The sequence below is a fragment of the Myotis daubentonii genome, chromosome 8 (assembly GCF_963259705.1).
Source record: "Myotis daubentonii chromosome 8, mMyoDau2.1, whole genome shotgun sequence".
NCBI lineage: Eukaryota > Metazoa > Chordata > Mammalia > Chiroptera > Vespertilionidae > Myotis > Myotis daubentonii.
Genome location: NC_081847.1, coordinates 20,251,863 through 20,276,072, shown reverse-complemented (window position 1 = coordinate 20,276,072; position 24,210 = coordinate 20,251,863). Strand labels below are relative to the sequence as shown.

Below are 24,210 nucleotides of genomic sequence, written 5' to 3'. Positions count from 1 at the left end.
CCAGCGGGGAGAGGGCATGAGTAGCGAGGTGGGGGGGGGGGGATGGGTACTGAGGGGATAAGGACACACATATAATACTTTAATCAATAAAAAAAAAAAAGTAAAAAAAAAAAAACTTAAAAAAAATTAAGAAAGGCTAAGTTGAGAATTCTAACCTTTAATTTCTGAAGGACTGTATATATTTTTCACTTGATGGAATCTTCCAATTTGAGTCTTAAAAGTATGTGTATTAAAGAAGTCTTATTGTTACATGCTTCTCTCGTGTAATGCCTTGAAACATAAAGTCATCTTGCATCTCACTGTTCTAATACTTTGGAACAGCATTTTTATGTCATTTTTATTAACAGTGATACTGAGATAGCTGTTCAGTAGCAGAGCAGAATTCCAGAGAAACTCAAGCCCATCAGACCTGATAATCATGTCACCATGGTTAAAACAAGAGTACCCCCACAGGGAGAGGAAATTCTGATAATTAACCTTGAATGCCAATTACAGTTTCTTAGAACAAGTCATTTCTTCAATATGTAGATCAAAAATTTAATTCCAGTCATCACTAACTTTAATATATCATATTTTAAAAATGAACTTTCAATTTAGGTAAAAGTTTAAGACAAAAAACACTTAATAAAAATATTACATATTCATTACCATGCCTCAATCCACAAGAGAATTCAAGACATAATCATAGCTACATAGCAGATGGCAATGAAATTAAAAGCAATTTCTTTGAACTAAATAAATAAGCAATCATATTTTGTTTTGTTTTGTTTTTTCAGGGAGGAGGTAGAAAGACAACTCCAATATTAAATATTAAGTACTAGGCAGTTCCCATACTAAACAATATGTGCTCTACACATTCCTTTTACAGTATGTTGTTTGGAACTCAGAACTGATTTTCTTACAGAAACATCATTACACAAAACAGTTAGCTTCCAAGCAAATCCACAAGAGACTTTTTTTAACTTCTAACACAGTAACCGAGATGGCCACTGTAATCTACTCAATCTTCTCAGCATCCAGTGGGCAGACTGTGGTATAAAGTCCAGAAGCTTCAGATACTAGTAAACATGGCTGTAGCAGGGAAAGCACAGAGAGGAAATAGTCTGATGGCCAGAAAACAAGGCCAGGTGGACCCAGCTGCCAATGCTGACGTTGTGGGCTATTTGTGATTCAAGCACTGCTTATACTAAAGAATGCCCCCACATTAATCCCAACCATAATTCCTTCTCTAACTTCCACAAACAATACCAGACTTCACTCTGGCTATCTGAAAAAAACAATGCAAGACTTAGAAATCCTAGAGTCCAGATACTGAATTCTTTGGGCCCCACTTTCACCATATGGTTTAAAATTGATATTAAGAGCCTTTTGTACAAACAAATAAAAAACACCTGCAACACACTATAATGAAAACATCATTGCCCTAACCGGTTTGGCTCAGTGGATAGAGCGTCGGCCTGCAGACTGAAGGGTCCCAGGTTGGATTCTGGTCAAGAGCATGTACCTTGGTTGTGGGCACATCCCCAGTAGGGGGTGTGCAGGAGGCAGCTGATCGATGTTACTCTCTCATCTATGTTTTAACTCTCTATCCCTCTCTATCTCCCTTCATCTCTGTAAAAAATCAATAAAATACATTTAAAAAAAAACATTATTATAGAATGAAGGGTTGTTTTTGTCCTCCCTGTTTTGGGGCAGTTAATGTATATTGCTTTGTACAGAATTGCGTATACATGAATAAACACAGTCCATCAACCATATATATATATATATATATATATATATATATATATATATATATATATATAGTCTTCAGTTTTATTGGAAGAAGTAGATGAAAATTAAAAATATAAATTTAAATGCTTTTATTCTTTTATCTGTTATGTATCCATGATTTAATTATGTTTTCCAGATCTAATTGAATAAGTAGAAGTCCCTAGATGGAAATACATTTTTTAAAATGAAAACAAAACTAATTTCTCAAAGGATATTTGAGAACAAAATGACTCTAAAACTTCTTTGAAAAAATTGATAGGCATGAATAGCAAAAATGCTGCTCAGGTGAGAATAGAAATTAAAACATATTACAACACAATAAGCATTAAAATTGTGTGATACAAAACTAGAAATACAGAGAGCTAGAACAAAGTAGAAAGCCAATAAATATATATAAATATATATACTATATGTGTTCTCATTTTTGGTAAACAAAGTTTATTCAAAAGAGAGGCAGGTGTAGGGTGGGGAAGGATTATAATAAACTAGAGGTCCGGTGCACAAAAATTTGTGCACTCTGTGGGGGAAGGGGGGGGTCCCTCAGCCTGGCCTGTGCCCTCTTGCAGTCTGGGACCCCTCGGGAGATAATGACCTGCTGGCTTAGGCCTGCTCCCAGGTGGCAGAGGGCAGGCCTAATCCCTAGAAGCAGCCCCTGGTCGGGCTCAGAGCAGGGCCGATTGGGGAATTGGGGTGCCGCCCCCTGTCATGCACAGAGCAGGGCGGATTGGGAGGTTGTGATGCCACCCTCAGTCACGCTCAGGGTAGGGCTGATTGGGGGGTTGGGGCACCACCCCCTGTCACACTCAAGGCAGGGTCGATGGGGAGGTTGCGGCGCCACCCCCTGTCACGCACAGAGCAGGACCAATCAGGGGGTTGGGGCGCTGCCCCCTGTCACACACAGAGCAGGGCCCATCAGGGGGTTGGGGAGCTCCCCCCTGTCACGCACAGAGCAGGGCCCATCAGGGGGTTGGGTAGCTCCCCCCTGTCAGGCACAGAGCAGGGCGGATCAGGGGGTTGGGGCGCCACACTCTATCACCCACAGAACAGGGCCGATCAGGGGGTTGGGGCGCCACCCTCTATCACCCACAGAGCAGGGACGATCAGGGGGTTGGGGCGCCACCACTGTCACACTCAGGGCAGGGCCGATGGGGAGGTTATGGCTCTACCCCATCACACACAGAGCAGGGCCCGTGGGGGGGGGGGGGCGGGGGTTGGGGCGCCGCACCCTGTCACACACAGAGCCACAGGGCGATCGGGGGGTTTGGGCGCTGCCCCATCATGCTGATCCCGGTGCCGGGAGACCTCGCGGCTCCGCTTATCCCGGTGCTGGGAGGCATATTACCCTTTTACTATATAGAATAGAGGCCTGGTGCATGGGTGGGGGCTGGCTGGTTTGCCCTGAAGGGTGTCCCGGATCAGGGTGGGGTGCCTGGCCAGCCTGGATGAGGGGATGATGGCTGTTTGCAGCTGGTCACACACCCTTCAGGGTGGGGGTCCCCACTGGGGTGCCTGGCCAGTCTGGGTGAGGGGCTGAGGGCTGTTTTCAGGCTGGGACTGAAGCTCCCAACTGCTCCTTTTTTCTTTTTCTTTTTTATTCTGGGCCAGCTTTAGCTCTGAGGCTCCAGCTCTTAGGCCTCCACTCTTGGAAGCAGGTATCTGGTTTGCTTAGATTCTACAATGGAAACTCTGTATCAACTCCAGGTATGAGATCCCGGTTGGCTGAAAGCTGGTTTCTGGGTTTTGTTTAGCTTCTATTTTTGTAACTATGTTTCAAACTGCCAGCTCAGAGGCCTGCAGCAGCAGGTGGGGAACGCTGGAGTCCTCCGTCACTGAAGCAAGCAAGCCTCATGTTAGTTTCAAGCTGCCTGGCTGCCTGCCGCTGTCTTGGCTGGCAGTTAATTTGCATATCTTGCTGATTAGCCAATGGGAAGGGTAGCGGTCGTACGCCAATTACCATGTTTCTCTTTTATTAGATAGGATGGTATACCAATGTTGCGAAAATTCAATTAGATCTTTACGCTACATATCAGTGCACCCCAGATGCATTAAATAATGGAACATTTCCAAATGAAATCCTGGAAAACATACTTAAATCATGGATAATAACAGAAAAAAGAATAAAATGTTTACTAGTTCCATAGCTGACTTTTAAATTATCAAAGAAATCTCACAGAAAATAGTCAAGTAAAGCAAATAAAAAGTAGATTTAAAGAATAACAAAATTATATTTAAATAGAAATCATTGGGAAAAATAGCTAAATCAAAATGAAAAAGTTATTATTAGGAGTTATAAGGTTACATGGAACTCACATTCAGTTAATCAGGGAAAAAATATATGATTTATTTCCCACAATTCTGGCAGGCAATAGTGAAACTGTTCTGCTCATGTGTTAACAATGATATTAAAAACCAGCACAACCTCTTGTAAAACCCTGTAACAGTAAACACAGCCATCATAACATCCCCTCCCTCTGACCTGAGGAACATGAAGCCAGTACAGTGATCTCTACTGGACAAATAAACACATTTCCAATATCTCGTCATGACCCCTGTATCCCCCTTAGTGCCTAGAGCAGGGGTGGGCAAACTTTTTGATTCGAGGGCCACAATGGGTTCTTAAACTGGACTGGAGGGCCGGAACAAAAGCATGGATGGAGTGTTTGTGTGAACTAATATAAATTCAAAGTAAACATCATTACATAAAAGGGTACGGTCTTTTTTTTTTTTTTTAGTTTTATTCATTTCAAACGGAAAGGATCCGGCCCGTGGGCCGTAGTTTGCCCACGGCTGGCCTAGAGGAACAGCAGTAGAACCTCCACCTGAGGTCCTCAGACAATAGACAGGTGGTCTGGCTGGGATCTCAATCTAGTTACATAATTCACTGGTGGGGCCACCTGTCAACTGTGTACCCTCCAATTACCCATGTTTTCTGCACTAGGGTCTGTGTGTTCCCAAGCAGGGCTGCTTCGAAAGAGCCCTACACGGTGACTGCTTGTCTGTCAGCCAAGTATGGTAACTCTATGGGCTCATAGCAGAAACAGCCTCTCACCGTGACTAATACAAGAACCACTCTCTCCAACCCATATGGCCAAGGCCCTTGGACTGGTGGCAAAAAAGCAGGAAACAGTGCTTTGATAATGATCACTGGTTGTTCACCTACTATGGTGATGTCTGACCTTCCTGGCCAGCACCAGGGCACTCAAGATGTTTCCCAAGCTCAACTTACTTTAAGACTTAAAAACTACTAAGAGTAAAATACAGATGAAGAGATCGACGGATGGGTGGATGGGTGGAAGATGTGGAGATGGGTACATAGGTGAGTACTCCATCAGTTGCTTTTAGAATGTCTTTGATGGACTTTATGTACCTCTTATAAAAGCATGATTGTCCTGGTCCACGGTATGTGCCCTTCGTTTCTGAGATAACTACTTGCAACTGATTTCTATTTATGATTTGGCTAACACCAATAAACTACATGCTTTCCAGACCCCATCTGTCCAATTTTTTTGTCACAACAGGTTTATAACCATAAAAAACTATAATTATAAACACTATCTATAATAATAAAAGTGTAATATACTAATTAGACCAGACGTCCTTCTGGACATCCTTCCGGGACATAGCCAGGGCTACAGCCTCAGGATCGAGGCAGCCGCCATGGCTGTGAGGGAGGGATCCAGGCAGCCACCCCCAGCTGTGATGGAGGGATCCAGGCAGCTGCCCCCAGCTGTGAGGGAGGATCGAGGCAACCATCTTGGCTGCCGCGGCTGCAAAGGCCTACTCTTGCACGAATTTCATGCATCAGGCCTCTAGTATATAATATACAAAAAAGGGCTTAACATAATATCAATGTCTGTCTTTCCCTCTTATATAAGTCAATCCAAAAGCCATTAGGCAGGGTTGAGTAAAGTGGGCATCAGCATAAAAATGGCAGGCATGTGGCATGGGGTAAGGAAGGTTTCTGCACTAAGACAAGGGTGAGTATGTCAATATGGGTGTCAAAGCCTCAGCAGGAAGAGGAGAGAACATGCATGAAGAGGAGGAAGCAGAGACAGGGTAATGGTTACATAATGGGAGCCAGGTTTGTCACTGTGAGAAAAGGGAGCTACAAATAAGAAAAAGGAGAAAACTAGAATAAACTCGAAGGTATTGGGTTGAAATTAGAGGTGTTGGTGTGAATTACTGGTTACTGATATAGTGAAAGTATTTCAACATACCAATATAAATAGAAATGTAGTTGTAAATGTTCACACACACACGCACACTTTCCTTAATTCTGTTAACTGACAGGACCTGGGAGCAAGGACACTTCAGTAGCAGTGAGCACACCTAGTGCCCAGATCTTGGTTTCTAAATACCATTCTCCACTAAAAGAAGCCAGGATCCTTGGAGAATTCGCTGATTCCAGGAAAATATAAGATGAACCTGAGAAGTGTTCACAATGGGACAAGCCAAAAGGACAGAGAAACCAGCTTAAAAGGAACTCCCCTTTGCCAAAACTGGGACAATTTGAGCTTTAAAATAAATAATGACAGAAATAAACCAAAACCTACCAAATAAAATAGCAAACCATATGCCCCTATAGATTTAAATTAATACATGAATAATAAATGGCAAATAAATGGTAAATAAATAAATAAATGGCAAAAAGAGAGTTATTTCTTAAAGTATAAAGCCAACTTTTTATAAATACCTTTTTTAAAATTTATAAAAATAAATGTTGTTTTACATTAAAAAGAGAATAAATGTAGAAGGAGGAAAATCACCATTCACTATTAGAGTCAAAATTAAATCGGACAAAAAGGAAAACTCAATGGATTCTAAAACCAGAGGGTGAAAGTATAAGAATGAAACATTTATGATCTCAAAGTACCTTCCCAATATCCTTATTAATAAAAAAGAGAGAAAAGAGTAACTTAATGTGTACAATTCTATAATACAACATCTACATATTGCATTGTATGTTTACTACTCAGTCAAATTTCTTTCCATCATCATATATTTGACCCTTTTTACTATCTCCCCCCACCCCCTTTCCTGCTGAAGACAACATACTGCTGTCTGTGCCTATGAGTTTCTCTTTGTTTCATTTGCTGTTTTCAGTTTTGTATCAAAAATGCAAAAAAGAAAGAAAGAGTAACTTCACAGTGAAGAAGCCTGGCAAGCTCCACTTTAATCAAGTGCTAACGGAATGGGAACAGACAGCGGGAAACGGGATGCAAGAAAAATACAGCAGCATTTCTCTGCTGTTCCTGCCAAAATGCATGATATTAGTCGTGAGGAAACATCAGATAAATACTGCATTTATGGGGTGGAACATTCTATAACATATCTGATGTGCAGTTTTTAAAACTGTCAAAGTCATAAAAGTCAAGAAAAGACAATGGATATCTTCCGGAACAAAGAGAGACATGGCAGCCAAATGTAACCGCTTGCGGGACTGAATAGTGGACCCATAATGGACATTGGGGGGACAGATGGCAGAGGAGGGCTGAGAACCAGATGGCAGAACTATCTCAGTGTCAGTTTCCTGTGAATGACTGGGCTGTAGTTACATATAAGATGCCATTGTTTAAAGGAGATATGCACTGATGTTCAGGGGTAATGGGAGAGCTTGTTAGCAATTTATTTTCAAGTGCTTCTAAAATAAAAAGTTCTTTGTACTATTCTCAAAACTTTTCTATAATACTTGAAATTATTTCAAAGGGGGGAAAAAGATATGATACCAGATCCTTTATGTTATAATTATAATCTTTCATTTAAAAATATAAATAAGGTAATAAAATTATTAAAAGAAGCCATTGTGTTAAGGTAATTTTTAACTTAAAACAACCTGTTAAAGTCATATTTCCACTACAGCAGTAACTTCTAAGACATCTACATACATGGTCCTGTTTAATTCAATAAGACAATAGTACTATAAATAAGTCCTTTGACAAAATGAGAGAAAAACAGCATAATGAAGCAGTCTTCACTCTTTATACTCTTCTCATCAGTAAATAATTCTAAGATGCACATGTTCCCCCATTGTTTTCTAGCAAAAATATATACAAAAAACTCTGAAAACCCAAACCCAAATACCTTGATTTAGGTGTGTGGCCTCCACAATCTGCACACCATTCACAGAGCACTGAGACCCACTTAGGGGTATCAGAGTCACCGTCCCCCCGGCATTTTCAAAGATACAGTGCTCACTCTCCAAGTCCAGACCGTGAAGAACTAAGTTGGAAAAACAGAGAAATGTTTTCTTTGGTATCTAGAACAATGATTCCCAACCTTTATTAATTTTTCCATATTGAAAAAAGTGTTTTCTTTTTCATGTAAATCCTGTGAAGTGAACATTTATATTTAGTGAGGAAGCTGAATTTCAGTTCATGGCATGAATTGATAGAACTGAACGTCTCCCTTGAATGTGGTTCTTAAAGCAGTGGTTCTCAACCTTCCTAATGCCGCGACCCTTTAATACAGTTCCTCATGTTGTGGTGACCACCAATTTCATTGTTACAAATTGAACATAGTTAAAGCATAGTGATTAATCACAAAAACAATATGTAATTATATATGTGTTTTCCGATGGTCTTAGGCGACCCCTGTGAAAGGGTCATTCAACCCCCAAAGGGGTCGCGACCCACAGGTTGAGAACAGCTGCCTTAAAGGGTCTGAATATCACCTGTATAAGGAAATACATTCTGGAATGTTTATTTACTTCATCTTCAGAAAAAAAGATAACTGAGTAACTTGTCTTAACGGAACACCTCTGAGCCACTCTGTTTGATGCCGAATAAACTTTCATCGGTCAGCCAAAGTTCACAGTAAAATGGAGGGAACACAGGGGCTCCAAAGCTCAAGAACTTATTGTGACCTCCACATCACAGACCTTATGTCCCAGGAGCAGAAATCAAAGGTGAAGTTGGCATGAAATGGATCTTGGGAGGCCCCAGGAAGTCTCCAGGAGCTGTCCTGGGATGCACACTGCCACAGCCGGTGACAACCCTGAGAGAACTTGACCTCACAGACCTCTCATCGCAGAGCATGTGGCAGCTAAGGTTTCCCGAATCACACATGGCCATCCTGAGTTATTCTTGTTTAATGAATGGCAGGCATGGATGTGAAGCCTGTCAAATAACCCTACATGATTTTAGGCACAGATCTTCACCAGCCGCTCAGGACAGGCGAAGTATCTCCCATTGTTCTCCACAGAACTGCACTTCTCTGCTCACAGAAAACACGTGTTCTTACCACTCACCATCATGTAAAGCAACCTCAAAGGTCAACACATCATTTAACGATTGGAAGAAGAGACCTTATGCCTAGTTCTACTCAAAAAGTATTGATCCTAAGGACTTCTGGGAATTGGTTTTCAGCTCTCTCAGTTTCACAGCAAACAGTAAATACACGTAGGACTTTCTAGGGTTGGCTTGATTAACAGCTTACACTGGTGGAAAAGCAAGTTCATTGCCAGCAATTCTAAAAACAGCTGCAAAGATACAATCCTTTCCCGCCGACCCCACCTGGCCACCCACACATATACACACCACCATCACTGCCATGATTTCCTGAAGTTATGCTTGTAAAGCCTGGCATGTCCTCACCCTGCTCAGGCAGCATCGCTAGGAAACCCAGGGAGCCATGCCTCCATGTGTGTGTATGCTGCATGTGTGTGTATTCTTTTTCCCATTATCATCTTTGTGCAGGTACGTGTCTATATCCTTCCCAGTAAGGGGCTTTATATCCTTTACCTGTGCCTGTTGACATATTTCCATCAATCAGTGTCCCACTGTGACAAGGGTAGAGTGATTTAAATAACTATACTCTTGAAAGCTATGACAAAGCATAGAATACATGGAGGGTGAGGGGGAAGAATTCAGTTTCATTTTATTCACTAAATGAATTCTTCTGTTTTATTAATTTGAATTTCACATTATAGAAATACACATGCTGATCTATACTGTACTTTTAAAAGATTCCCTCTTATAATTACTTCATGTCTGTCATTCAAAAGGAAGTTCTCCATTAAATGATTTTTAAAATCATTAGCACCCTGGCTGGGTGGCTCAATTGATTGGAGCTTCATCCCATGCACCAAAAGTTCAATCCCCGGTCAGGGTATATACAGAAGGCAACCAATTGATGTTTCTTGCTCACACTGATGTTTCAAATCTATTTTTTTTAAATCCTTGGCTGAGGATTAAAAAAGAAAACTCACTGGTAAAAGACAATTGATGAAGATTCTTACCAATATCTTGTTCTGTTGAAGCATCTTCTCTACCAACATATGTCTGACCTTCCTGGGAAGAATACACAAGTAAAATTTATTAGTAAGGACATGGGAAGCGTCTATTTCTTCATTTTTCATTTAAGCCCTAATGACCTGATAAGCAATGTCCCAGGGAAGGCCGCGGCAGCCCTGGCAATGTCCCAGGGAAGGCCACAGCCTCAGTGCTATGAGCGTTCACGGAGGCTCTGAAACAACACTGAAGGTTGTCGGGAAGATGACAGTAGAACTCCTGGGCTTACTGTCCAACAATGGGTAGGCTCTTATCTCGGCCTGTATCATAATCTGCCCATGACGATCATCTCAGTGATGTTCCTGATCCTTGCTGGATGGAGAGTTTCTCCTCCAGGGAAGAGGGTTTCTTTATGTCTAAAAGTTTATGAGAGCCCACAAATCACAGTGCAATACCATTTTCATTTTAAGCCATGGATCAGAGAGAGGTTAGTAAAGTCAAGGGTACAGAGGCAACCACTGACACGGATGTGGAAATTCTGCTCCCTTGACATGAATAGCCTGTTCAGGACCAGGTCCAATAATGCGGTCAGGAGATACACCTTTAAAATTAAAATGATGGCCCAGAAAACATATAGCCGTTCCCGGTTCCAAGTACTTGTGACTTTTCTTCCCTAGTCTCTCTGACTTTTTGTTCCTTACCTGCCTTTGCTAATTCTACACATATAGCTTTAGAACTCCATAAAAATGGGAACTTCTAATACCACAGAACCCCAATGAACTGTGGGAAATCCCCAAAAGGACTCAAGGATTTATTGCATATTCTTTAATGTAATAGCTGTGTTCAGGGACACAGAGTATTATAACAAACCTTGCTAGTGTGTAAAGGAAAACAAGATTAGAATGTTCCACTCAGGCAGTCTTACCTTCAAGTGATACAAGATAATTCCAGTACTCAGAAGGTCATCGTCAATGCCAATCAAATGGGGCAGCTCGGAATCCAAAACAACTCCAATCCCTTCTTTCCTAAGGGCTAGAGTTTGTTCCTGAAATCAGAAGTGAAATAAAACATCGTTGAGGAAAGAGAAAATCTTTTTAGGTTTTTGGTGTGTGTTTTTTTTTTTTTAGGTATTCTCTAGAGCAGTGGTCGCCAACCTTTTGGACCTCCGGGACCACCTGTGGCCTGCGGACCACTGGTTGGCAACCACTGCTCTAGAGTGTTAAACTTTATTATTTCTCATCAAAAACACAGTAAGGAAAAATGGACCTTAAACATCATGTTGCATTCTTGGCATATGATAGGCAAAGTAAACTTGAAACATAAAAGCTCAATTAAAATGAATTAAACTTATTGCCTAATTTATATAACTTCTTTGAAATCTTGCCTTCTTTAGGAAAGGTTCTATAGATACCCGACTACAAAGGAATCTTTCTCCCCCTTTAAAATCTTTATTTCCTCTAATATCTAGATGTCTCCTAACTTGCTGGCTCTTCTCTCCAGTTACTATGGATAACCTGTGTATGTTCCTAAGATGAGGCCTTTCCTGTACATTAGTTGCCCCGGCACCACACACACCTCTGTCTTCTGCATCATCTTCTCCTATCTATGGATCATTCCCACGTACTCACAAAGCTGCTATGGCTATTCCACCAACCACTACCACCCCCATCACTTCCCTTGGCCCTGTATCTCTGTCCAGCTGCCACCAATTTCTCTCTTGCCCTTTAGAAAAAATCACCTACAAAGAGATCCCTACACTGTGGTTCTTCAATTCCTCCCCTCCTGCTCTCCACTGAACCCACTCCATGGAGTCTTTCATCCTTGGAAGTGTAACATCTATGGTCATCCCTTGATGATCTCTTCTTGTCTCTTGACTTTACCTGCAATCTACATGCTAATGACTCTCACATCTAAATCTCTTGGCAGACCTCTCATGCAACAGACCTGCCTACCTCAATATACCTGTGAGGATACCAAATAGGCAACTCAGACTTAATGCATTGAAAAACCCACTCTTCTTGGTGGCATCAGGGGAAAAAGTGGGGGGGGGGGGGAGACATATGTAATATTTTCAACAATAAAGATTTTATAAATAAATAAAGAAAAACCTACCCTTGTTTCCTCCTGCCTCCCAAACCTGCACATTATCCCTTCTCAGTGAATGCCAACCTTCCTTACAGTTACTTGGACCCAAATCATGGCTCTAGTTTGTTCCTTTCTTTCTCTTAACACTACATACTTGGTATTGACTCTGCCATCAAAATATGCCCCCAATAATGTAACATGGAATGGATATGATATACTTATATAAAGCTACCCATATTAATCTTAGTAAATGCTAAACCAAGCTTGTTACTCTTACCTGATTTTTTCTCTCAAAACTAGAGCTTACATGTTAAAAGTTTATTTTAGTATACTTCACAATCCAGCAGTTTCATTTCCTGTGTGAACCTAAGGAGCAGCCTGATCTTCAAGGCCCTGCCCAGGTTAATGCTGACTGCCCAGACACAGGAATTCATTGATTAAAAGAAAACAAAAAACACATGACCAACTCAAGGACACTGACCATGAGAATCATATTGGGACCAGCAAGGACACTGCCTGCATGTCTGCAGCTCCTCCCCCTGATCTTTTGGTTCTGCGTTCCCTCTCCCTCCTTATAAAAAACCTCCATCTGCACTGAGATTTTAAGACTGGTTTTTGAGGACTGGGAAAAGTCCCTCATCTTCTTGAGATGCTGGCACTTGAATAAACCTCTTTCCTTTTACCAGCACCAGTCTCATGAGTTTGGTTTTCCTTATGGCAGGCAACAGAATCCACATTTCAGTCATAATCTGATAGCATCAAGATACCTGTACCACTCTCTTCCCTGGCCCCAACCATGGCATCTTTTACCTGTATCATTGCAATGATCAAGCATAATACCACTCAAGCCCCAGCCATGTTTCATACTCTACTTGACAGCCAGAGGGATATTAGGGATATTAGGGCAGGCCACTCCTCTGCTAAGATCCTTTATGTAGCCTCCCATTTCACTGAGATAACAGCCCAAGTCTTTGTATCCTTCTACAAAATACTATATGATCACATGCCTTGTTAACCTCCTGCTCTCGTCTTCTGCCACTCTCCCCCTTGCTCATGCCTCTCTAGGTACCCTCTGCTCCTTGCTGTCCTCAAACTTGCCAGCCTTACCCCACTCCAGGGCCTGGCCACTGCTTTTCCTTTTTTCCTTCTGCTTTTGTAGTCACTGTTGTCTTCTCACATCATCTCACATCATCTAGCCCTCTCTTTTCCTACAGCAGGGATTCTCTACGTCAGCACGATTGACACTGTGGACCAGATGAGTTTTCATTATTTTGTGTATTGTTGAATGTTTAGCAGCATCCCTAGCCTCTACCCACTAGATATCAGTAACACACACTCTTTCCCCCAAGATTGTAAAACCAAAAATATCTCCAGACACTAGCAAATGTCTAGGGGAAAACACCAGCCCTAGTTTAGAAGAATTCCCTATATACATATATAGGCCCTCACTTCCTCAGGTCTCTGCTCAAAAGCCACCTTCCCCATTGTCCCATACAAGAGAGGAATCATCAACCTCCCTTATTCTGAACTGTTTCTCTCCTTAGCAGTTATCACTATATAATGTTATATACAAGCGTATTATATAAATACTATAAACCAGTCCCTAATTTCATGTCTGGCACATAGTAGCTTCTCAATCAATATTTGTCAAATGAATTAATATTTAAACTCTAATAGCTCCCATTCAAACTAGAGTGAGTTCAGAGAAATGCAGGGAGGAGGGTCAATGGCAGCCCCTCAGGGAGGAGACTGGCAGGCCTGTGTCTGAACATCTGACCCAAGATCAAACAAACAAATAAACAAACAAACCCCAAACCTCTAAAATCAGGCTTCTGGCAAGTCTAAGGGAAAGCAGACAAATTCCAGAAGATTGACGGTGAAAATTCCAGCCTAGAGGCTGGGCTGGGCTGTGCTGAGTTCAGGAGGAGTCACATCTAAGATCATGACACTGTGCTCTGATTGTAGGTGCACAGGGAGCAACTTCCATCCTACATACTGAGGCTCCTGATCAGAGACCCTCCTTGTGAATCTCTTCCCCACCCCCACCTCAACAATAAGACAGCATAACCAAGGCACAGCTCTGGAACGACAACACCCAGCAATGCCTAAAACATAATCGGCACTCCCTACGTTCCTGGAATGGCTAAATGTATTTTATGTCATTTAAATATTAAAGCGATGTAAAAACTCTGCCATTCTCTAGGTGAAGGAATCAGGCTTCACAACTTTGCAGACAAGGCAGCTCCTAAAAGGTTCTGGGGAAGGGTGGTGGAAACAGGGAAATCCTTCAGGCCTCCCCATCTGCAGGCATTTGAGTCTCAAAGGTGCACACGCAGAGCTGGAGTCATGCAAGAGGGCAACGGAATGAAGTGGCAAAAAAAGATGGTTAAAAAAAAACAAACATAGAAAGTACCACTTGAAAGAATGCAATTTAATTTAACAACCATTATGGAGATGCAGAGAAAATGGCCAATGCATAACTTAGATTCAAGAAAAGGAAATGAAGCGTGTCACTTTTCTTCAATTACTCCTATCAGCTAGGCTCACATCCCGGGCTCAGACCTCAGGCTTCGAGGTCGGGGCTGTAATCATCTTGATTTGCACCAAGGACCTTGCAAATCTTAGCTGAAATGAGCTCTCTAAATAAAGCAACCCCCGCTCCTAGCTCTGGGATATTGTAGAATTCATGCTTTCCCTTCTTCCCATGCAATTCAAGTAGAAATTTAAAAGTATGTAATTTTTTTAAAAAAAAAGTATATATCACAATGGAGAATTTAATCAGATGGCTCCATTTCATAAAACAAAGTCCTCATTGGAAGGTCTGATAGCTCAGAACTGTGACAGTACTGCATGCAGGGTAGGGAGCCCCCTGGTAATGAACTGTTCCAGGCCTCTACATCCAGGAGAAAAGAAGAGTGACTGTTCTCATAAATGCAGAGACATATGTACTTTCTGCATAAAAGTGTACAATACGCCCCCCTCCAAAAAAAGGCAATATTTAAAACTCTAATAGCTCCCACTCACGCTAGAGAAATTGTTTTGGACTACATCCCAGTTTAATTTAATATTCTTTTTTTTAACCACTGAAAAACAATCTTTTTCCTTCCCTGAAATAAGTCTTAGAGACTTTGAAAATCATAACTTCGGAGCCATTAGGTCAAAAGCATTACCTGTTCCCATCAATTCCCAACACACTCACACACAAACACGTACCAGCATGCACTCACACACACATCCATATACGGAATGGATAAAACCTGAATTAAGAGAAAGTTTCCCAGGATTGGAGGGGGCGGGGCAGATGAATTTATGATTAATGCTGCCCTAAAGCTCTATGGCATTCAAACTGCATTCACCACATGGTATTATAAAAATGTCACCTCATAAAGCTAAAAATGAGGGTTTAAATCATTGCTCAAGTGAAAAAGTGATTTTAGACAAAAATATCTATCACATATAAAATATTTATTGAGTGGCATCTACTGTGTACATAATTTATGAAACACCTCTTTGATAAGATGGGATATTTAAATAGTAGGGCTGGTGATCCCTCCCCCAACTCCAAGCAATGAAAGTGATAAAATATGTATAGCTGCACATATTTTGTATTGAAACAAATCTTTTGGCAACCAATATTTGCATTAAAAGGAAACTATGGCCTGACTAAGAACATAGAATCAGCTTATTTTAAACATTATGTTCATTATATTTGCAAACAATATGTTTAGTGTGCTTTCCTTCAACCGCTGAATTTAAAACATGTGTCCAGGGCTGGGAGCATCACTTCTGGCAGATTCCAGTGATTCAGGTGAGCTGCAGGCAGGGCGCACACATGGGCTGAGCTCACTATGAACATCCCAGGAAACCATTATATTCATTGCTAATAAGATCCAGCAGGGATTCAACCGCTCAGTCACAACCACACACTTTGTAACTAGCACTGTGTCTGACAAAACTCAACAGCTTTCCTGAAAAAAGAAGTGAAAACCAATGCAAAAACTTATCAACAAAAAACTATTTTTCCCTCTTGGAGAAGCTTACCTGAGAGCTAGATCTTGCTTGGGAAATACTGGGAAAACTTTGCCAATGTGTCTGTGCCACTAGAGCAGTGGTTCTCAACCTTGGCTGCACATTAGAATCACCTGGGAGTCTTTCTAAAATCCTGATTTCTAAGCCTCATCCTCCAGAAATTCTGTTCCTTTGTTACTAATGTTATAGCCCCACCCCATAACAAAGAAACAGAATTTCCGGAGGATGAGGCCCAGAAATCAGGATTTTAAAAAGATTCCCAGGTGATTCTAATGTGCAGCCAAGGTTGAGAACCACTGCACTAGAGTAAGAGCTCCAGAAACTATGTTTCTTCACACTATGTTAGGTGAATACAGCTGCGCCAGGTTCACAACAGGCACTCAATAATTGCTGATTATTTGGCACTGTAGGGAGTAAGTGATTTTAAGTGCATTTGAGGGTGGGGGTGGAGGGGAGAGCCAAGAATTAAATATCAGAATCTCTTTATGGAATAGTCTATGGAAAATTATGTGTTTCACAAATAGTGGACTTTTGTACAGATGCCTCCCAGGATAAAGTGCACCTAATTTCTGCAAACGAGACTACAGCCCTCAGCAGAACCGGAGGAAAAACGGCATGTTCGGGCTTGGAGCACATGCCCAGGGTGGGTGTGAGGAGGGAGGAGGAAGTCGGGCAGGCAGGAAGACCTTTGAAACAAGGAAAATCATCCTCTAGCAAAGCTGCTTTTTAATTTTTTAATGCATGTGATTTTATCTGAATTTCATATTAGAAAAATTATATGTAGTGAAGAAAAATTATATGTAGTGAAGAATAATTATATGTAGCGAAGAAACACTTGAATTTCAACCAAGTGTTTCTTCACTACAAGAGATATGTCCTAAAATATCCTTCTAAGTAAGACATGCTGAAACATACTAGAGGCTGACAACACTGCACACATGTATTTCTCATCCCTGTTTCGGTTCTGAGCAGCACTACTGGAGTCTGGACATGTCTGAGACCATGTGCCTCCGGCCCTTACACCTGAATGCCAGGGAGCTGCATCCCTGGGCCACATGCCCTGTCACACTTCCTTTCTCGGGGAACATTGAGGCAGGGCTCTATTGTCTGCAGAAAGTGCATGCTGCTCTAAGGAAATATGAAGCTAGTCCGACTCTCAGTCCACGGCAGATCCTTTGGTTTTCTGCCTGGATCTTTGGAAAATGGTGTCTTTACACTTCAAACCCAATTGTTTAGTTAGGATAGGTATCAGTATTGAACATTCTGTACTCTAAATTTTACTGGAACACAATTCATTCTTCCAATCTGCAGACTCGGTTCTTTTGTTTATTTTTCATTTCATGAAAATTCCTGTTTTTTATATTTCAATTTCTGTTTCATTTGTTGACTATCTACTTTGGGGTCACCAATTAACCTTATACACATTGTCTTTGCTTCTTTATCTTTTAGCTTCTGATTGCTTTAATATCTTGATCCTTTCATTTGTGTGCAATGAGATTATCCAGACATTAACTTTCAGTAATTTGATTTCAATGGCATCTACTGTTTTCCTTGATAGTTCTAATTTTATTCATTAGTCCTGCAATGGATGTTGTTTTAGACCTCAAAGTCTATCTTTAGGTCTGCAATCTCAAACTTACTCTCTCTCTCTCTCTCTCTCTCTCTCTCTCTCTCTCTCTCTCTCTTTTCATCTCATTCTGCTTTTTATCATCTTGCTTTGTTTATTGCACTCCTGTTTCTCATCAACTTGTTCCACAGAATGAAGCAATTGTAAGAAATTCCCTTCTATGCTTTGAGGTATGTTTTCATCAGGATCTGGATCTTTTGTCTTCTGCATACTTTACTCCTTTTCTGGCATTCTGTTTGCCTGTCAGTCCATCCATCCACCACTAGGCTATGTTTATATAATTGCCCTACTCTCTTTCTTTATCTTATGTATGACTTAGGTATCTCTCTCCAGAAAGTCCCTATGCTCTTACACAGGATGAGCAAGTCCTTGACTCTTGTCCTGCCGTATCTATCATCTTTCCAGCTTAAAGCCTGAGTAGTCTGCATGCTGTCCACTCTTCTCTCTGGTTAGAGGGAACAGTAGAAAACCAGATCCCAGCTGATACACTATAAAGACTGAGTTCCTAGGTTCTGCCCTGATTAACAAAGGTGGTTAAATATCCTCTATGGACTCCTTCCTTCTGCTGGAAAAAAAAGATCGCATCCCTCTAGAGAAGACTGCTCTCGGGTGTCTCCTTGTTTCACCAGGCCTTCACTTACAGAGACTCAGCTCTGCTTTTCACATCATCCCATTTCCATGATTCCTCAATAAGAATGGGAAGATCAATTTGTTCCTCCAAATCAATGTGATCTGAGGGTACTGAAGAGGGTCTTTAGAATCTTCACTCATTCAGCTTCTAAGGCACAAGCCTAGGCAAAGCCCTTAACAACCTTCCCTCTTCTCTTCCTCAGTGGCCAGCTCATGACCTTTTTCATCTGCTTCCTATTAGTGATTTCATGGTGGTGTTTCTGGGGCAGGACGGGATGTTTGTTTTGCTTATTATTATCATCTCCTTATTTCTTTGAAATCTGTGATGTCATCTCCAACTGTCTATTTAACAACAAAGTCAAGAACAGGGTTTCAGCAAGCTACAAAAGGGAAAGAAGAAGACATTCTTAGGGGATTTCTTGAATACAGATACAGAAGGAGAAAACATGAGTATATATCTATAGATAGATAGATAGATAGATAGATATAGATATAGATATAGATATACAGATATAGATATAGATACAGATACAGATACAGATACAGATACAGATACAGATATAGATATAGATATAGATATAGATATAGATATAGATAAGATATAGATTTAGATATAGATATAGATTAGATCTAGATATATACACACTAGTATATATAAGGAACTGCCAGACACCCCGTTTGACTAATAAACCCGGGGAGATGATCTGAAAACCCAAGCAGATGGGTCATTATTTGATCCTGAAACCACAAAGCCATTGAGACTTCTGAAAACAAGAAATGGTTGGTACTTCAGAAGATGAATCTGGCAGGATGAATAGGAACAGAGAAAAATTTGAGGTAGCATTAGAAAGTAAGGAATAGCTTGAGAAACACTGTAGAGGGAGATAGACTCCAGGTGATAATTACTTTAGACTGGTTCACCTTAAGTGGAGACATTTTCTCAACTGTTTTACATACTCTTATTAATAAGAAATACGAAAATTGGAGAGTTTGCAAGAGTTGAAAAAACCTGACAAATATCCAAACGATTTTTATTGCTAGGAAAAAAAAAATCCTTGTTATACTTTGCATACAGCTCAGCAAGTGGGTATTGTTATTTCTCACCAATTTGATAAGCAAGGATTATCAACTAATTTCATTCTTTTGTGATATACAAATGATAGTCATTTTTGACACAAACCAATTAGCTTTGAAATCCTGAAAATATTTCACAAGCTGGCATTCATCCAAAAGTGAAGCACTGTTTCCTGTACATTCTTTTGCACAAAGAAAGAATCCAGTCCATCTAACAGAGAAATAGTTGCCAAGATTACCGGAAGTCAAAGAAGCTGTACGGGTCAACTGCCTCAACCACCGTCCAGTATTCCTCCACCCTTTGTCCATGCAACCTGAGCAAGCTATGATGAAAATGGAGAAGAATCTCCTTCACATTCCTACAGGAAATAACTTTATTTTTACTGTGTTCCAAGAGAGAATGATGAAATAAAAGAAAAAACATATTTTCTGGTTAGCAGCATGTTCTGTGCCCCTGCAAAGCTGATTGGTAACATGTAATCATTGATGTGAGAACTCTATTACACTCTTTGAATCATAATCTGATTAAAAACACACAAGAGAAAAGGGAAAGAACAGTCTGTGAAAATTAAAGACAGAAAATCTACCTAAACTGAAAAGCTCTGGCTGATACCACACACCTAGGGAGGTTAGGAAGGATCAGGGATCAGCCATCAGAATGAAGCCCCAGGAAGAAGAAGGATCAAGTGGGAAGACAGAACTAGCAATCCACAGGTTGGGGGATAAAAGAACCAAGTGGGTAAACCTAGAAACCACCATTGATCTCTTTGCCTCAAATCCAACATCAGCTCCACCTGCAGGACAGTCTGAATCATCCACAGCTTTCCATCTCCACTGCTGCTGATCTGGGCTGGCTACCAACATCTCCGGCCTGGAGTCTCTGACATGCCCCAGTTGGTCTTTCTGTGTCCTCTCTTATACTCTACAACCTATTCTCCATATGACAGCCAGAGTTACCTTTTCAAAACCTTAAGAAGTCATGGCCAGGTAGCTCAGTTGGTTAGAACATCCTCCCGATATGCCAAGGTTGCGGGTTTGATCCCTGGTCAGGGCACACATAGGAATTAACCAATGATGCATAAATAAGTGGAACAACAAATCAATGTTTCTATGTTTCTCTCTTTCTCCCTCCCCCTCTCCCTTCCTCTCTCTTTCAAAAAGTATTTTTTTAAATTTATACATAGAACTCTACAATGCTTTCCCATGCATTATAGATTGAAATGGCCCCACACCTCAAGTAATCCACCCCCACCTACCTCTCCAATCTTTTCCCCCTCCACTCTCCACTTGACTCACAACACTCTAGCCAGTGGCCTCTCGTTCCCACTGCAGGGCCTTTGCACATGCTATTCTCTTTACCTGGGAAATTCTCCCCATAAATCTTTGTGGCTTGCCCCTTCTTCTCAATCAGCTCTTATTATACATGCTGCCTGCTCTCTAGAGATCAAAGACATCATGATGTAGATGAACAAAGTCCTTGCTCAGATAAAGCTTACATCCTCCCGACCCCTGTACCCCCACTCCCACACACATTTTATCACCCCACTGGCTTACTGTTTTCAGAGCACTAGATGTATAACATCAAAATTATGTATCAGTTTACTGTCTGTCTGCTATTCCAGAAAGCAAACAGTGTGGGTCCAGGACAACAAGTCAAGCCCAGAGAAAGAGAGATCAGATTGGAGTCATCGAGAACCAAACTAATAAACAGCATCATGACCTCTGACCCCAGGCCTTGTTTTATTCTCCTTGCTAGGTAAAAACAGCTCTTAAACCTCAAATAAATACTTAAATGAACAGAACAAGTCAAGCTTTTAAGGCACTCTTCTTTAAATGAGAAGGCTGTATTCTAAAAGACTATCATCATAAATAATTTATGTATCTTAAATATTTGTAGCTGATATCACACTGGAACCTATTACATTATAAAATCTGAAGTAGGAATACAGAAGCCTTTGCATTTTCCCATGACTTTGAAAGAATCTACATTCCAGTACCTGTGGTCAAAAGAAACACATTTAGAACAGATGGTGAGCAGTGCCAGACTCACAGGCAGAAATAAGGAAAGAAGCTGGCTACCACCTACTCCATGGTACTAAGAAACTTAAATTCCTTGGCATATTGGCAGTTGACCCATAAACAGTAAATATAATCAATATTTTCCAATTAATGAACAGAAACTTGTGGAGCAGTTTGATTTCCACTACACTTCCCACTGCAAACTTAATTCTTTATTTAAATACTGCAGAATTAACTGTTGGCCGGCATTTAGGGAAGATGCTATGTAGATCTTTCTGATGAAATAGTCCTCTCTGCCTGGTGAGCAAATCACCCAGATGTCTGTATTTAAATTATGCAAAATGCATAATACCTATTAAAGAAGTTACTTGTGAAAATATGCAGGAGCAAATTTCCTCACATTAATATTTAACTAGACTCTTTAAGTAGAGCAAGATCTTGTGATCACGTTAGCATATTTGACCTAAATGCAAGTCCAAAAATACTTGCATTCATGAGAAGGTTCTACAAGGGCATTTCTATATACTATAAACATTAACACAAGGTAAGAAAGCTAAGTGAAAGGATTATTTTAAGGATTACTTTAATTTTGTAACCCAGAAAGCTTCAATTTGACATTGACCTTAAACTTTGGTCTGTGCAGCTGACCTACTCTTGTTTCTTACCCATAGAAATGTCATGCTTATGTCTACCACCTAGGCTTTACTCAAGTGATCATGTCCACTTGGGAAAGCCCTCCATTTCCTTCCTTTACCTAAATCTGACCCACAAGTCCAGCCCGCTGGGAAACACATGGAGCCTACTTGTGTCCATGTGGACTCATCTTCTGCACTGACCATGGTTAACCAGCCTAATCACTTGGATCTCAGTAAAAAATGGACTAGTATCTTTACTTCCTACACTGCTTGTGTCTCCTGCTTAACCAGTAGATCACTGAAGGGATTATATATATATATATATTTTATTGATTTTTTACAGAGAGGAAGGGAGAGAGATAGAGAGTTAGAAACATCGATGAGAGAGAAACATCGATGAGAGAGAAACATCGATCAGCCGCCTCCCACACATCTCCTACTGGGGATGTGCCCGCAACCCAGGTACATGCCCTTGACCGGAATCGAACCTGGGACCTTTCAGTCAGCAGGCCGACGCTCTATCCACTGAGCCAAACCGGTTATGGCAGGAAGGGATTTTTTTTAAAAATATCATGCCTGAGCCTGCACCAGGCCTTTAAGTGAGCATCTCAGGCTTGGATATGTTTGTAAGCTCCCAGTTTTCTCACATTCAGGGTTGTGCCATAATTTTCTGTACCCTCCAGAGGACCAACACCTCTGTTCTGCAAGGTGAATTTTGATAATGCTCAAAGGATAAGTGGTTCAGTTTACCAAACTGACCCCTCATCCTCCACTCAGCTTCTTTTGCAACTCATTCAACTAATAGTTAATGAGCATTTGCTACTTGCCAGGTGTTAAAAGATAGTCTGACTAGGGACACTCCCTTATATATTAACTCTGCCTATCTCTATATTGTTATCTATAGATCTGGATCTACTTGTATATGTTACAAGTAAAGATATGTTTATGATATTTAAGAATATATATCTATAATAATAACAGCATAATATGCAAACTGAGCAAACGGCCAAGCAGCAGAACAACCGTCCAGATGACCTTCCGGACTACCACGCTATGACACCCACTGTGCCAGGCCAGTCAAGACGGGTGCAATGCGATTGGTCAGGGGCCCAGCCATCGCCCCATGATCGCCCTGCAGAGGGAGGCCCAGGCCACTGGCTGGCGGGGCAACCAATCAATCAGGGCCACGATCACCCCAAAGAGGAAGGCCCAGGCCACCGACCTGTGGACTGTGGCAGGTGAGCGGGGCCTCCCTCTGCAGGGGTGATCCATCGCGGAGCCCCGGCCGGGTGGGCAGGGTCTACCTCTTTGGGGCGATTGATGGCGGAGTCCCGCGATCGATTGCCCCAAAGAGGGAGGCCCAGGCTACACAGCCAGCAGTGCTGCGGTGGGTAGCCTGGGCCTCCCTCTGCAGGGACAATCCATCGCAGAGCTCCGGCCAGGTAGGCAGGGCCTACCTCTTTGGGGCAATCCATCATGGGGCTCTGGGACTGTGAGAGGGCAGAGGCCAGGCTGAGGGACCCCCCACCCCGCAATGCACAGGTTTCATGCACCAGGCCTCTAGTATATATATACAGATATATCTATGTATCAATCTGTTAATCTTTAGATAAATTTATCTATATCTATTTATCAATATTACAGACTAAAGGCCCAGTGCACAAAATTCATGCATGGGTAGGGTCCCTAGGCTTGGCCAGCAATCAGGGCCTATCTGGGCCTTCCTTCCCCCAGCTGCTGCCTGCCGGCTGGGGCCTTCCTTCATTCCACACCACCCCCTGGTGGTCAGCACACATCATAGCGAGTGGTCGAACTCCCGGTTGGTCGAACTCCTGAGGTGACAATTTGCATATTAACCTTTTATTATATAGGATAGTAGCAACTACCACTAACATCTCGCTACCTTCCATGAGCATAATTAGAATTCAAACAAAAAACCTGAAATTCACAACTAGCATTTCTTTTAAAAAAATATATATATTTTTATTGATTTCAGAGAGGAAGGGTGAGGGAGAGGGAGATAGAAACAACAATGATGAGAATCATTGATCAGATGTTTCCTGCATGCCCCCCGACTGAGGCTTGACACCTCAACCTGGGCATGTGCCCT

General features: G+C 41.5%; 1 protein-coding gene across 4 annotated transcripts in view; it reads right to left on the bottom strand.

The window, feature by feature from the left end:
* Positions 1-24,210, bottom strand: part of KIF16B (kinesin family member 16B) — a 287,436-nt gene that overhangs the window by 131,216 nt on the left and 132,010 nt on the right. For all 4 annotated transcript variants that reach the window (XM_059705489.1, XM_059705488.1, XM_059705491.1 and 1 more), the window contains 3 exons: positions 10,927-11,046; positions 10,010-10,061; positions 7,855-7,992 (listed from right to left, as the gene is read on the bottom strand). In XM_059705489.1, coding sequence (XP_059561472.1) covers positions 7,855-7,992; positions 10,010-10,061; positions 10,927-11,046 — 310 coding nt within the window. The remainder of the gene's footprint in view (positions 1-7,854; positions 7,993-10,009; positions 10,062-10,926; positions 11,047-24,210) is intronic.